This window comes from Tribolium madens, unplaced genomic scaffold (assembly GCF_015345945.1).
Source record: "Tribolium madens isolate multiple individuals breed KSU strain unplaced genomic scaffold, Tmad_KSU_1.1 Scaffold_96;HRSCAF=242;Tcas5.2_LG5, whole genome shotgun sequence".
Classification (NCBI taxonomy): Eukaryota; Metazoa; Arthropoda; class Insecta; order Coleoptera; family Tenebrionidae; genus Tribolium; species Tribolium madens.
The window spans coordinates 4,934,795-4,948,399 of NW_025401068.1; the positions used below are offsets into that span (position 1 = coordinate 4,934,795).

General features: G+C 32.1%; 1 protein-coding gene across 3 annotated transcripts in view; it reads right to left on the reverse strand.

The window, feature by feature from the left end:
• Positions 1-13,605, reverse strand: part of LOC123013429 (pleckstrin homology domain-containing family G member 5) — a 58,540-nt gene that overhangs the window by 39,333 nt on the left and 5,602 nt on the right. For 2 of the 3 annotated variants that reach the window (XM_044411926.1, XM_044411927.1), the window contains exon 3: positions 2,699-2,757. In XM_044411926.1, the coding sequence (XP_044267861.1) occupies positions 2,699-2,757 (59 nt within the window). Of the gene's footprint in view, positions 1-2,698; positions 2,758-4,225; positions 4,275-13,605 lie in introns of those variants that run through there. The other variant, XM_044411929.1, reaches the window with a different exon arrangement.

Here is a 13,605-nt window from a genome sequence, read left to right on the forward strand (position 1 = left end):
GGGGGGGGGGGCAAATTTTCTAGTTACGCCACTGAATAATGATTGCTCTTGTTATAAAATTACTTTGTTTTTTCATCTTAAAGCTATTTCTGTGAGTTTTTTCAAATACATATTTTGTTATTTGACTCATTTCTCAAAGTGACATCGTTGTCAAAAAAATAAAACCGCCAATGTGGTGGAACTTAAAACACAGAAAAAAATTATTACGAATCCAAAATCAAGAAAACAATGAACTTTTCCTTCCAATGAATCAGAATAATGAAGTTTTAATTTCAGATTTGCTCATTTCAGGTGAAACAAAAAATGTTTTTCCTTTGCAGTTTTGGCATAAAATCAAAGAATTTTTTTTTAATTTAATCCGGAAATCTATAGTTTCTGTATTATTGTCCAAAAGATATGACTTTTACATGATTTACAAAGTACGCCACTGGTGGATCTTAGCCATGGTTTTCTCTTTTACAACAAATATTTTTGCTAATACGATCTTAAATTCTAAATCAGAATAAAACTGTTTTAATTTTTTTATTTCTGAATTGTAGGTGGAACAATAGTTTATGTATTTTTTTATGGACAGGAGAAGAAAGAAAGAAATAATAAGTTGTGCTAAAAATATACAAAAATATTTTTAGAATATTTTATTTAAAAATTTGCTCCGAAAAGATCTTGAAATATTTTATATAGAGAAATTTATGTGAATCATTTATCAAAAATTCGTCTAAAATTGTAATTTTTACTTGCCAACTTTTTTTGACAAGGATGGGAAATAAAACACAAGGCATTTGTTACATTTCTTCGTTTATTATTTCAACATAAAAAATAACTACGGCAACTATTTATAGGGTATTTTGTTTCAATTAGTACATATCGTGTCAAGAGTAATAACTAAAAGAGGCGGGTTGTTGCTCTGGGGATTGTATTCAAAATATCCCTCTAATCATCACTTCTGGAATAATACCTAAATTCGTTCTCTTACTAATTACATTTTTCCAATTAAAATAGAATTTCGTGACCCGTCATCCCTCCATCAGCTAAACATTTTAAAACCACAATGAATCAGCACTTTGAACAAGTCAATCAACCAGAAATAGAATTGATTCGGAAGTGATTCTCGAAAAATCCGCAATTAGTTTCCCCACGACCTTTAATCTGAAATTTTGTAAAATATGCAAGTGGTCGTCTATTTGTTGTCGTATGTTTTTGCCAAGATATCTTGAGCCAATGCCAAAAACAGCAAAGAATCCACATCAACACATATCCAAGACAATTTAGACATAACATATTACATTAATGACCACCGACGAGTTCCAAGACAATAATTATCGACTATTTGGAAAAATCAAACCTCGACGTGATTTCATTACCAAATTTAATTATTCCAAGACTCACAAATGCAGGATTCAAATTACACCAAAGGAGCGAACGCTGCAGCTTTATTTTTATTCAAAAGATTCGAACAAAATCGATAGTAGCCTCTTGAAAAACAAATCATCTTTCAGTAGCGTCACCTGTCTCAAGCTGATCAAAATTCGACTTTATTAAAATTAAAGATACTACATCTGAGACTCGTAAAATGTGATGGCATTTTTAATACAATTGTGCTTACTTGTTTTCTCTCTCGACTCTTTCATTTTCGTTTTATTGTGATATATGTATTTTACGATATCTCTCATGTCAATATCAAATTTAAAAGAAACTCGGGAATAACTAATGCGCTCCAACTTTTCTTTCCGCCTATTTGCAACTTTCGCTGCTTAAAAATTACTTCCTGTTGACTTTTTTCTAGGTCAAGGACTCCAATGAGCTAAAGGATGTAAGTCTGGAAAGTTTGTGGCGGATTTTTTACTCCCGGAAATAAAAATTCAAATAAAAGTTGGTGTATAGTACGACTATTTTATTTTAGACGACATAACGGAAATAAAGATAAAGGTAGTAAAAACGGGAATTTATGGCAAAGTATGATTACGCTTAGAGAACTACTCCTTAATAGGAAAAAGGGTCGTTCATCTTTGAAGATTGACATTTTTAGTGTTTCTCACATTTTATAGACATGTCTGGCTCTAACTCAAGCAATAATGTAGATAATATCTACTTTAAAAAACACACAACAGTGAAGCAAACTTTAAAACTTGGTGGTTGATATTTGATTTAGGAAAAGTCAGTGGAATAAATTAAAACGTTTTGCAATTGTTGTAGTTTTTGTTGTCTCACGGAAGCGTTTTCACTTTTCAAGAAAATGCAAATGAGAAAAATCCAAGTGCACACCAAATCTTCATGACCATTCTGTTTATTTCAGTCTAATAATAATTTTCAGATCGATTGAATTGCTCCCTCAGGGTTAAATATAGCTTGTCTGTGTTATTACTTATTCGAATCTCCCTGTATAATTCGGGCACGCCATTTAGTCGAATTTCATGCAAAAATCGTGCAGCACGCTACAAAATCGATTCACAGCCAAGTACCATCTTCGTGTAGATCGATCCCGATAATTTAATGAGTAGTATAAATAACGCCCCCGTTACGAGGCCGCCGCAACATCGAAAAAGTTCGCATCGATAACAATTTATCTCTGGAGTGTTTTTCCGGGCGAAATGCACGTTAGCTTCTTTTCTGAATGATCACGTGTTTCCGGTTGAATCGCGTGTTTCGTGATGGTTTATTTGGCTATTTGATTTCGTTTCGAATTATGAGGAAAACTTACCCTCACCGATGCCGACTTGCAGACGGGCGACTCACTGGGGGGTGGGACGATTTTCTTGTCTGGAAAATAAAATAGAAACATGAATAAAGGGGTGATTAGCGACGGGGATTTGGGGACAATACGATTGTCGACCTTGCGGAAATTTTGTACAAAGGGAAAACGGTTTGTTTCAGCGTTTTCGCTTGCGGTGGGGGGATTAAGGGTACAAAAGGGCAAAATGACGGAAAATGGATCTGATTTTGGGTTATTTCCGCTAAAGAGATAAATCGTGTATCGATAACAAAGAGATTTGATTTTATTGCTTTTCTTATCCGACGTTCTAATCCAATTTTATATTGAATATTTATGTCGACGACAAACAAGTGGATATCATCTAACCGTATCTAGAGTCAATGTAACAAATGTCTCATTTCATTTCAAAATTGCCTTTTTGGAAAAATATGTTTTGTATTTTTTTTTACCCAAGTTGTATAACTTAATGTAAGTAGTACTTTCTATAGAACAAGTTCATTATTTCTTATTCCTTTATTAGCTAAAAATTAATAAAAATCTTTCATAAACCTGGCAAAATAGCAATTTTGAGTTTTGTTAAATTCTTACTTTCTTAGAAATATTTTCGATTACATAAACAATCCTTTAAGTTTTTGATAAAACGCAGTAGAATACTTTGTATTAAAAAAATGAAAATGAAGCTGTGCTTTCGTCTACGATTGTGGGCCAACTAGTTGATATTCTCCAGCCGCTGCAACCAACAATACTCTTGAAATTAAGATCAGGATTTGTGGTCGTCCAAAGTAAACTCGTAAATTAACCCAGACTGCCATTTGCCATGCAGAAAATAGGTCACGTCGTTTCATTATGTTTTACTCGCTATATATTTTTTCCTCGTTTCATTTTTTTTTTATTACAAAAATTGCAACTCATCAACGTCAATATGGCACCATGACCAAGCGCCGACTTTCTCAAACTCGAATAATAAATTCTATACGAAACGAAGCCTAGTCTATATTGATTAAATCGGACCGAAGTATACATAATGAATTTAGCAGCAGGTGCACTAAAACATTTTTAAAAAGATAGACGTCAAGAAAACTATCCTTTATTACAAAATCAAATAGAACTCAACTCGAAAAGGACACAAAGGATGATTGATGTCAACAAACACAATTTTTATTTTAAATATAAAACTATAACGAGCAATAATGAGAACGGGGGATCATTAGATGTAAATTATTGCAGACGAAAGTACATTTATTAAAAGCGTTATAATGTTATTATGATAAGAAAAAAGTTATGAGAGTGATTATAACACTGACATGGAATTTAAATTTAAGACTCTCGAGACAGTCAAGAGAAAAATTCAAGCAACGGTATTAAAATAGCAAATGCAACCGTGTTTTAATTAATTTTTATTTATAAATCATGCGAGCGGCCTCGGGGGTAAAGCAGGTGTCGGTAATTAAATTTCTAGATTGTCGGCAATTAGATTTGGTTTCGAGGCCTCGCCTCGCCTGAGATATCACTTACCGAGATTCGGGGAAGTCCTCAATCGTTTCGTGCTGTTGCAGATGCAATAATTTTACATTTTTGATGTTCTCCGCCGATAGAATCCGCACATTTTTATCACTCACGGGAACTCCGCAACCAAACACGCTTTCGCGTCGCTTACTTGGCCTACACGATCGTGGATCTACCAGGTGCCAGGTAGCGCAATAAAGTAAACTTTACGCTACACGGATGAATTTCATACACGTACGAGGGAGAAATTCAATGTGGGTTAGAGGAGGAAAAGAGAAACGACGCGAGTCTTATCAGAGTGGTTCAGGGTGGATTAATGAGGGACGAATCGAGTCGACAAGAAAGGAGTTGCAAAGACTTTTCGGAAGGGATAATTAACACTTTGTTGATTTTATGATAATGCGGCGATTAATATACATGTCGGGGGTTGTAAAGAAGGCGATTTATGGTTAAGGGAAGCCGGCTATTTTTAGGACGCGTAAAAGTAATAATTCAAAAACATACAGCAAAAATAAAAATATAAGAAAAGAATAAGTTTTGGATTTATGTTTTATACAGTTTTTCAATTGAGGTGTTTAATATTTTACCGAAATATGCATAGATTAAAAACGTAACATCTTAAATTTCTCAACTAATTCAATAATAAAACTTGAACTTGAACATAACTAAATTAATATTTGGTGAAAAGGTGTCCCCTAAACTCTACCTTGTACAAATCCCAAACAATGACTTCAGGTTTAGGTTTTCACTATTTTCAGAAAACTAAAAAGCTACAAAATAGTTATTTATTCTACGAGTTTGCGTGTAAATCGGACGCGTTATTTCACCGAGTGGATTTATCATCCAAGAGGTGGAATAAAGTGTCCGACTTAATTCTTCGAATTAGACTCAACAAGGCTTAAGCTTGCTTTAAATCTTTTAAAAATAATCGTATTGAGAAATGCCAAACAGTTGTCAAAACTTGCTTACACGGGAGAAAAACCGTAAATTTTGACACCGTCGAAGAATAAAATAGATAATATTTATTTATTAAGTACAGTGATGGACAGTGAATTTCGTCCACCCAATTTCTGTGAATTCACAAAAATCTGTGCTTTATTGTCATGATAACTGACATTCAAATACGTATTGTCAAATTTAATCAAATTCGAACATGCCAGCAGTAAGTGTGTTTAATAAAATAAAAATTATCTCTTTGGTACATACAAGAAGGTATGTCTCATAGACGTGTCTCTATACTTTTGGGCATACCAAGGGCTTCCATTTCAAAGGACAAAGGTAAAAAGTAGTAGTTTTGTCAACATGACAAAAGTTAATCAAAACTCTGAATCAAGGTTAGGAAAACCTAAAGACTAATTTACACTTTTAATCTGTCAGGGAAATTGGGTGAACGAAATGAACTGTTCATCAATGTATCTATCAAAAATTAAAATTAGAAAAGTTAAATCAGACAACTGATGAGATTAAGCACATACATACGTTTGTCAATTGAAAATTAACCAAAAATTGGAGAACTGGAAAACGCTAAAAATAAAAAAAAAGAAATTAAAAACGAAGAAAATACGAATAAAAAATTGGAAAGTAAGTAACAATAAAAAAGATTAACAAACCTGATGACAAAAAAGCGAAATATGATAATAAAATTACAATGACACCAAAAAAACTGGGAAGAAAAATAAATGCGAAGAAAAAACTATGTAAAGAGTAGAAATTGACAAACCTAAAACCGGCAGCGAAAATTCAGAAAGAAATCTCCTAAAACAAGAAAATTGGATATCAATAGGAAAGGAAGACTGGAAACCGCTAAAAATAGAGAAACTCAAAAAAATGTTTCAAAAAAGAAATTAAAAATGAAGAAAATGCGAATAAAAAATTGGAAAGCAAGTAACAATAAAAAAGGATTAACAAACCTGATGACAAAAAAACGAAATATGATAATGACACTAAAAAAACTGAGAAAAAAAAATAAATGCGAAAAAAAATAAATGCGAAGAAAAAACTATGTAAAGAGTAGAAATTGACAAACCTCAAACAGGCATCGAAAATTGAGAAAGAAATCTCCGAGAACAAGAAAATTGGATATCAATAGGAAAGGAGGACTGGAAAATGCTAAAAAATAGCTAAACTAAAAAAAAAATGTTTCAAATAAGAAATCAACAATAAAAAAATGCGAATAAAAAATTGAGAAGCAAGTAATAATAAAAAATTGAGAAACCTGACAAAAAAACGAAGTATGATAACAAAATTACAATGATACTAAAAAAATTGAAAAGAAAAATAAATGCGAAGAAACATTTTGAAAAAAACTATGTAAAGAGCAGAAAATGAACTTAAAACAGGCATTGAAAATTGAAAAAAAATCTCCGAGAACAAGAAAATTAGATATCAATGAACTAGAAATAAAAAAATCTAATAATAAAAAATTTTTAAACCAAAATGTTTGACTTAAAACTAAATAATAAATACGATAACAATTGTTTCATCAAATTTTGGCTTGGTAATTTCCGTTTAAAAAAACTATATACTTCATAAAAAATTGTAACTATTTATTGTTGGGTCAATTTAGTAATATTAATATAAACTAAATTGAGAATAGTGTAGAATTCATTCAAACCCAAACAGCTTTCAGGGCTTGTTTTCTTGATTTAGGCCCTTAAAATCATCTTGTCTCTAAACACGTCGTCTTTTTCGACACAAGCTTTACATTTTGAGAAATGCAATAGATTTCTCTCAAGACCTGTCGCCCACCTCTTTCTTTTCTTTTCAGACTGTTTCACACTCTCGAGATGACTCCGTGCGTTTTTGACATTTCAATTTTCCATCACAGCTTTGAAAACCGTCCGATATCAATCTTACTTTTCCACCCCATCGATAAAGCCCTCATCGCAAGCTGTTATAATTCGGCTTATCGCGATGTAATCACACGAGAGCGTTAATGCTTCGTGATTAAAATCGCCGCACTTTCCACGAGAGATGGTCAGCAATATTTCGCTCCGTGACTGTGTCGAGTAAATTTTTCTTTTTATCGTTTGCTAGATCGATGCATAAATTTTATGACCTTGCGTATTTTCGCCTAAAAATAGCTTCCGCCAGAAAGCAAAGCACAGGTGAAGGCATGAAAAAGAAACAGAAAAGTGAAACAAAATCGGGGTTACGATCCCCGATTTACCGACGAGGGTAAGACTTTATTATTAATGTTTGAATCAATTCGGATTGTTGTTATCAGGTGATATTTTACAAGTATCACAGGAGGAGGATAACAACCGGCTATTTTACCCAAAATAGTCCCTTTATCATTCGAATGGATTGTGTGGAAGTTGTATAAAGGGCGCTATTTCCTGCTTCATAATAATAAAGTTTATATCACCGTTATTAAAAGGACGTAATGGACGCTTTCGAGCGAGGCCATTAATTGTGAATTGTAGGTGGTTATGTATTTAATATTGTACATTTATATTTTTACCAATGCTTTCCAGTCGAATAAAGGAATTGCGAGCTTGTAAATTCCTTCTCTTGCAATTTTATTTTTTAATAATACGAATCCGGAGGATTATTTATTTCCTTATTTACGAGAAGTTTTTCGTCTAAAAATCAATACGAGTAAATTTTGAATCGTGATGGGGCGAGCCATTACAAGAAATAACCCAACATCGGAGCTTTACGATGCCTAGAGTGCGTAATTTCTAATAGACGTTTTATGGCCTTTGCTAATGCATTTCGGTATAAAATAAAACGCCTAATTTTCGTTACGAACACGAGGAATTTTCTTTAAATTGTTGTTGCAGCAGAGCTTTCGTTTTAATCCTGTCTAAAATTTTTGTTGGTCTATTTATAAAATCCTTTTTATTTATTCGATGCCGGCAGAAATTCCGAAGGGTCGATGAAAAATGTTTGGTGAAAATTTGACTGCGGACTATTTATCACACACCGTACAAAAGCCTAAAATGCGAAAATTCACCGATTGCGTGAAGCTCACCTTGAAAATTGCAACTTGCGATAATCCACTAACCAATCGGAAGCCCCTATTGTCGTGCACTAGCACGACATAATTAATAATGAGACATAATTACTGAATCGAATCGTTTACCCTCGAACAGAATGTAGGCCGTTACAGGACAATGCCTCTGATTGGTCGCTTACGTTGTCAAATTCTCGCCTTTTCGGGGTTCCCCTCAAGAAAAYAACGTCGTGTTTATGTTCGATTAATTTCCATTTGAATTTTTAATCGAGGCCTGTTTACTGTCAAAACAAATTAGAATTTCACGGGAGCATTTTAATTGTGGACTTGAGCCGACTTCGTCGGATTAAGTCTACAAATAAACAATTCGTTGTGGACGATTAATTAAACGAAACGCATAAAAAGTGATTTTAGGACAGTTTACACGTGATTGTCCATTAATTGTAATTTATCTTCATAATAATTATTTTGCACCGGTTGTGTGAAATATAAATTAAATTTTCCACTACGTGGGACACGACCGATCAATTCATCACTCATTAATTGAGTCCTGATTTGTTTTTGATAGCGCAAATCTCGAAAAGTTGTTATTTTCTTGAGAAAATGCGCAAATAATGAAATAAGTTTTTATGTCTTGCACGAGATAAGTGCGCATCAAAACTTGGGTGCTAGACATAAAATTGTGAGAGGAAAGTTGTTGTTGCAAAATGTTAGAGAATTAAAAGTGCATTTTGAGATATCAAACAACTGGGAAAAAAGCGCGTCTTCTCTTAGGTGATTAATAAAGCCGCGTCTTCCTTAAGTGATTGCAAAGTTAATGCACGTCTCGTACACTGTCGGTGTTGATATGACAGCGAGTAGAATTGATGTGTGTGGGGAAACTCCTCCACGGATGACATTACTACTCCCTTTGAAATATCTCTTTTCATATTTGTTCATCGTTCTTCTGGTTGGATTAATCGAACGATTATGACAAGAGAAATAAATCGTCGCGCAACTGGGTCTCAAACTAAATTACGGATATTATCCGAAATACGCCGGCAATGACATAAGTTATAATTCACAGGTGGATTATTGCATGAGTGAAACTAACACGAGTCGAGACAGGTGATAAATGTTGCCAATCTCCAGAGATTAATATTGTATGTGGCTGCCGATGCTGCTATTCGATCATTATTCCATATTGACTCAATCCCAATAAAACAAGGAAAAATTTTTCGAATTCAGCTTTTACAGCAACAGTTAGGAATGGTTATGATTGAAACTAACTTAACGAATAGTTGAGAAACCATTAAAACGTCGTTAGACAACGTTTTTCAACCAACTATCTTAATTTGTGAGGGAAAGGGGTTGTAATAATTTGTTTCACACTGTCATGACCTAAATTATCATGGTGAAATCGATAATCGTAACTTTTACCCTTAATAAATTACTTTTTATTATCCCCTGATTAATTAACAGATGCAATTTATAAAATATGAGGAAAATAATATTCACAAGACTTTTTATTTTCATTTCAACAAGCTTCAAAATACTCGCATCAAAAAGAAAAATGAAAAGTCACATTGTTGATTTAAAATATTTGTAGTTTTAATAAAAAAATCAAGAATATTCTTGAAGTTCTTAAAAAAGTCTTCTTTATGTTAGAAAAAGTTTTTAGTTTGATGGTTTCTATCAAAAAATATTGATAAAAAGAATTTTCTAAAATTAGCCAAGTCAACGAAATAATTCGTAAAGTATGCACATCCATTGCATAGTTTTTCAAATTCTTACATAATTAAAATGTAATACATACTAGAGTGCTACCTCAGCACTAAAGTTATTTTTTATTCTCATTGGTTATTATGGTTATTCTCCTCGTCTATTTTTCTCGAATCGGAAAATAATAACTCCATATTCGTGATAAAAAATCAACTTTAGTGCCTCGTTAATTATTTGTTACCTATTATTGATATACTTAAATACTTAAATGCAATCTTCCTGCCAAATGATAATGTTTCTAAGACATAATTTATTATTCCATATGTTAAAAAACTGGAGAAAATGTATGTAACATATAGTATAAAAGAGTTTTATCCTCATTAGGTGATTTTCAAACTTTTTAACAAGGTTTTTTTTCCAGTTAGCATAAAAGGGTATTGTAATAAATGTTTATCTGATACTTTCATGGCCCAAATTCTTACATAGAAATCAATAGTCGTAACATGTAATAAACAAGTATGTACAAAATTACTCTTTTATCATAATACTGTAACATTATGCACCAAAATTTTAATTACACAGGTCAACAACGGTAACATTGATGAACATTTGGTCAATAGTAGTTTTTTACTTCCTAAATAATAAAATGCATTTAGTTTTTTGATAACACGTACCATTTGTTTGTTGCATTTTTTACCAATAATTTAATTAATACATTTTCTGCACTCCCACTTAGATTTTTTTCCAATAAATCTGGGGGCTGTCAATGACGAACAATGAGAGAGGTTTCACCAAGACATCAGAAAGCTGAAAGAATGCTATCAAGGCCGCTGGAACCCTTCCATGATGAGCAATTACTGTTAGCTTTTTTAAAACGCGATAGTAACGTACCTAACAAAAAAAAATGTTGAGATTTTACTCTTTTATTGTAATATATGACTTTTTAAATGTTTCTAAAGTTAGTTTATTAAAATATTGTATGCTCATAATAAAATGAATTAAATAGTTGAATTATTTTCAGTACTCTTTTGCTTTAACATAGGTGTCAGAACGAAGTTGGTAACATACGAATGATACGTGATGAGACATTTTTGTGAAAATTTTCGAAATTAGAGTGAAAAATCATAAAAGTGGAAGGTAGTTTAATCAATGTTACCGAAAATTTATTCAAATTTGTTGACCAGTGTTATTTTCGCTCTCTTCGTCGGTAAAACATATAGTCTATATTTTTTGAAGTGCTCCTAGCAAATTCTGTCGTTCTTACTTTTTCTTATAATCACTTTTTTTCATGTTCCATATTACGAAAATTTGATCTGTTTGGAGTTGTAGGTGCTCTTTCACTTTGTGGAAACTCATAACACGTAATTTGTATTTTCGATATTCAGGAGATCAAATTTCACTGGAATGCCAAGATTTTGAACAGAAAATCAATTTTAATAACTAAAAAACCGTTTTTAATGTGTTATAGATACATGAGAAATTGAATTAACTGCAAAGATTGTAATGAAAAATAATACTTAAAATATTTGATTGCATAAAAAAAGTTAGACCAATAAAAACAAATGTTTTGGCAATTTTGTAACAGGAAATCAGTGAAAACTGCCTCCTCTTTAAAGTTTTTTTTTTGAGAAAAAAATGCTACTAAAATACTCCAACATAAGAAAAATCATTTTCAGAATTTCAATGGCGATTTTCTCAATAAAAATTCAAACAGATTTCAAATTCGTATTCAGCTCTTCAAAAGACATTTTAAGGAATAAGGATGTTCAGCTAGTGTCGTATAACGGAAGATTTTGGTGTTATACATTTAAAATACGTATTTGACAAAATATCTTGAATTTAGACACCAATAAGTTAAATACCTTTATATTTGTAAAAAGAGTGAGGGTTTAAGTTTAATCCTCTACCTTTCTAAATTTTATAGACTTTATTTTGAAACATTGTGTAATACTAAATATAAGCTTAATATTTCTATGAAAGTGATAAATATGTGTTGGAGTTAAAATCTTACACAAAACAATTAATTATCCTAAAATCATCCAAATCAGTCACAATGCCAGGAAATATGTATTCTGGCCATGATTATGAGAAATTTTATCTCGCGAGAAACAACAGACATTAACTTGCATTACGTAAACAAGGGTTCCAGCTAATTACCATTGTACACATTTTTTGTATGCAGACGCCGACTCAGAGCTATTTATTTTTCCAACATTATCTCCCAAACGATCTTTTTTTGCTAGAAAAWATAACATTCATGGCCCAATAACCCACCAAAATCTTAAATAGCTTAATTATGTTTTGAATGGCATTCTTGCCTCTGTCCCCAACTTATTTTCACAAATTCCTTACATAATATTAATTTTAACTCACGGTCACGGCTGCTAAACTGTGAGCAAATCCAATTGTTTCACGCGGAAGTCACACAATAGCATTTTGATATTTTATGTCAATTACTCGAACCGAAATTGCTGGTTTTAGCAAAATCGCTGAGTCGAGAAGAATTTCATCGAGCCGAGGGAATACCAATGAGGAATGTCAACGGCAATAACACCACCAAGAATCAAAATTGATTTTCATTTAAATAAAGTTTCTTTTATCTACAGGATGTTCCAGCGATATTTCTTCCATTATGGAATCTAAAGTCTGTTTTTTTTTTTTAAATGGAAATGCCAAACAGTCTTAATGTTGGCATCACTAGTAAATTCATTCATGGTAATTTTAATAAAGGAAGTTGGCAGTTCCGGTTTTTTTGAATTAATTTGAAAACAGTGTCATTAAACGTCAATACAAAAAATCGTCTAAGAAAATTTAGAGACTAAACACCAAAAAAGAAACAAATTCAGTACACTAACAGTTTTTCGAAATTTGGAAACGAATAGTTCGCAAGCAGGAAGTTAGAAAAAGGGCCCGTTAAAATGTAGACGCAATTTGTAATGCAGGTTTGGTAAACATTATTAATTTTTAGCAAAAAAGTGGACAAGAATACAAAATAAACATGAATGAGAAAGAACCTCGGAAAGAAAGCAATTAAATTAGTGTCTTGTGTATCGTTTTTGAGGAACGAGTTGAAAAAGTAACAATTTTGAAACTAAAGCTAAAGAAGAATTTATAAAATGCATTAACTTTGAGCTCATATCAATCAATTACACAAAATTTATTGCCAATCATCATAATTCCTACTTGTATCTTTTGCTAAATAACTTTTTTCTGTATATACATCCTTTTTCCTCAAAGTTTTTATATAGTCCGGTCAAAATAAACATTTTAAATAACTAAAATTCCGACAGAGCTAAATTTTGGTGGAGATATTGAGTTCACCATTAGGAATAAAGTGTCAAAAATCCCCATCGATCCCATGTGTGCTAAAAAAGTTATTCGGGGTCAAAGGTCGAAATTTGACGTTTTTTAGATTTTTTTCGAAAACGGTAAGTTTTATCAAAAAAGTTGCCCAGACAAAAAATATAGATCTTGAAATTATCTACAAAGTGGTCCTTATACTTTTTTTTCTAACAATCACCATTCCTGAGATATCGCGTTCTAAAAATTGAAGGAGTCACGTTCTACATGGTATGCACATACAGAGTGCGTCAGAACTCCCGCTTCAAAGACAAATGCCATGTAGGGTAAGGTACCACAAACATAGAAAAAATTAAAAAAAAAATCTATCTATAAAAGTTTCAAAGTTATGAGAGTTTAAATTTTGCACTTTGACTCTATTTATTTCTGT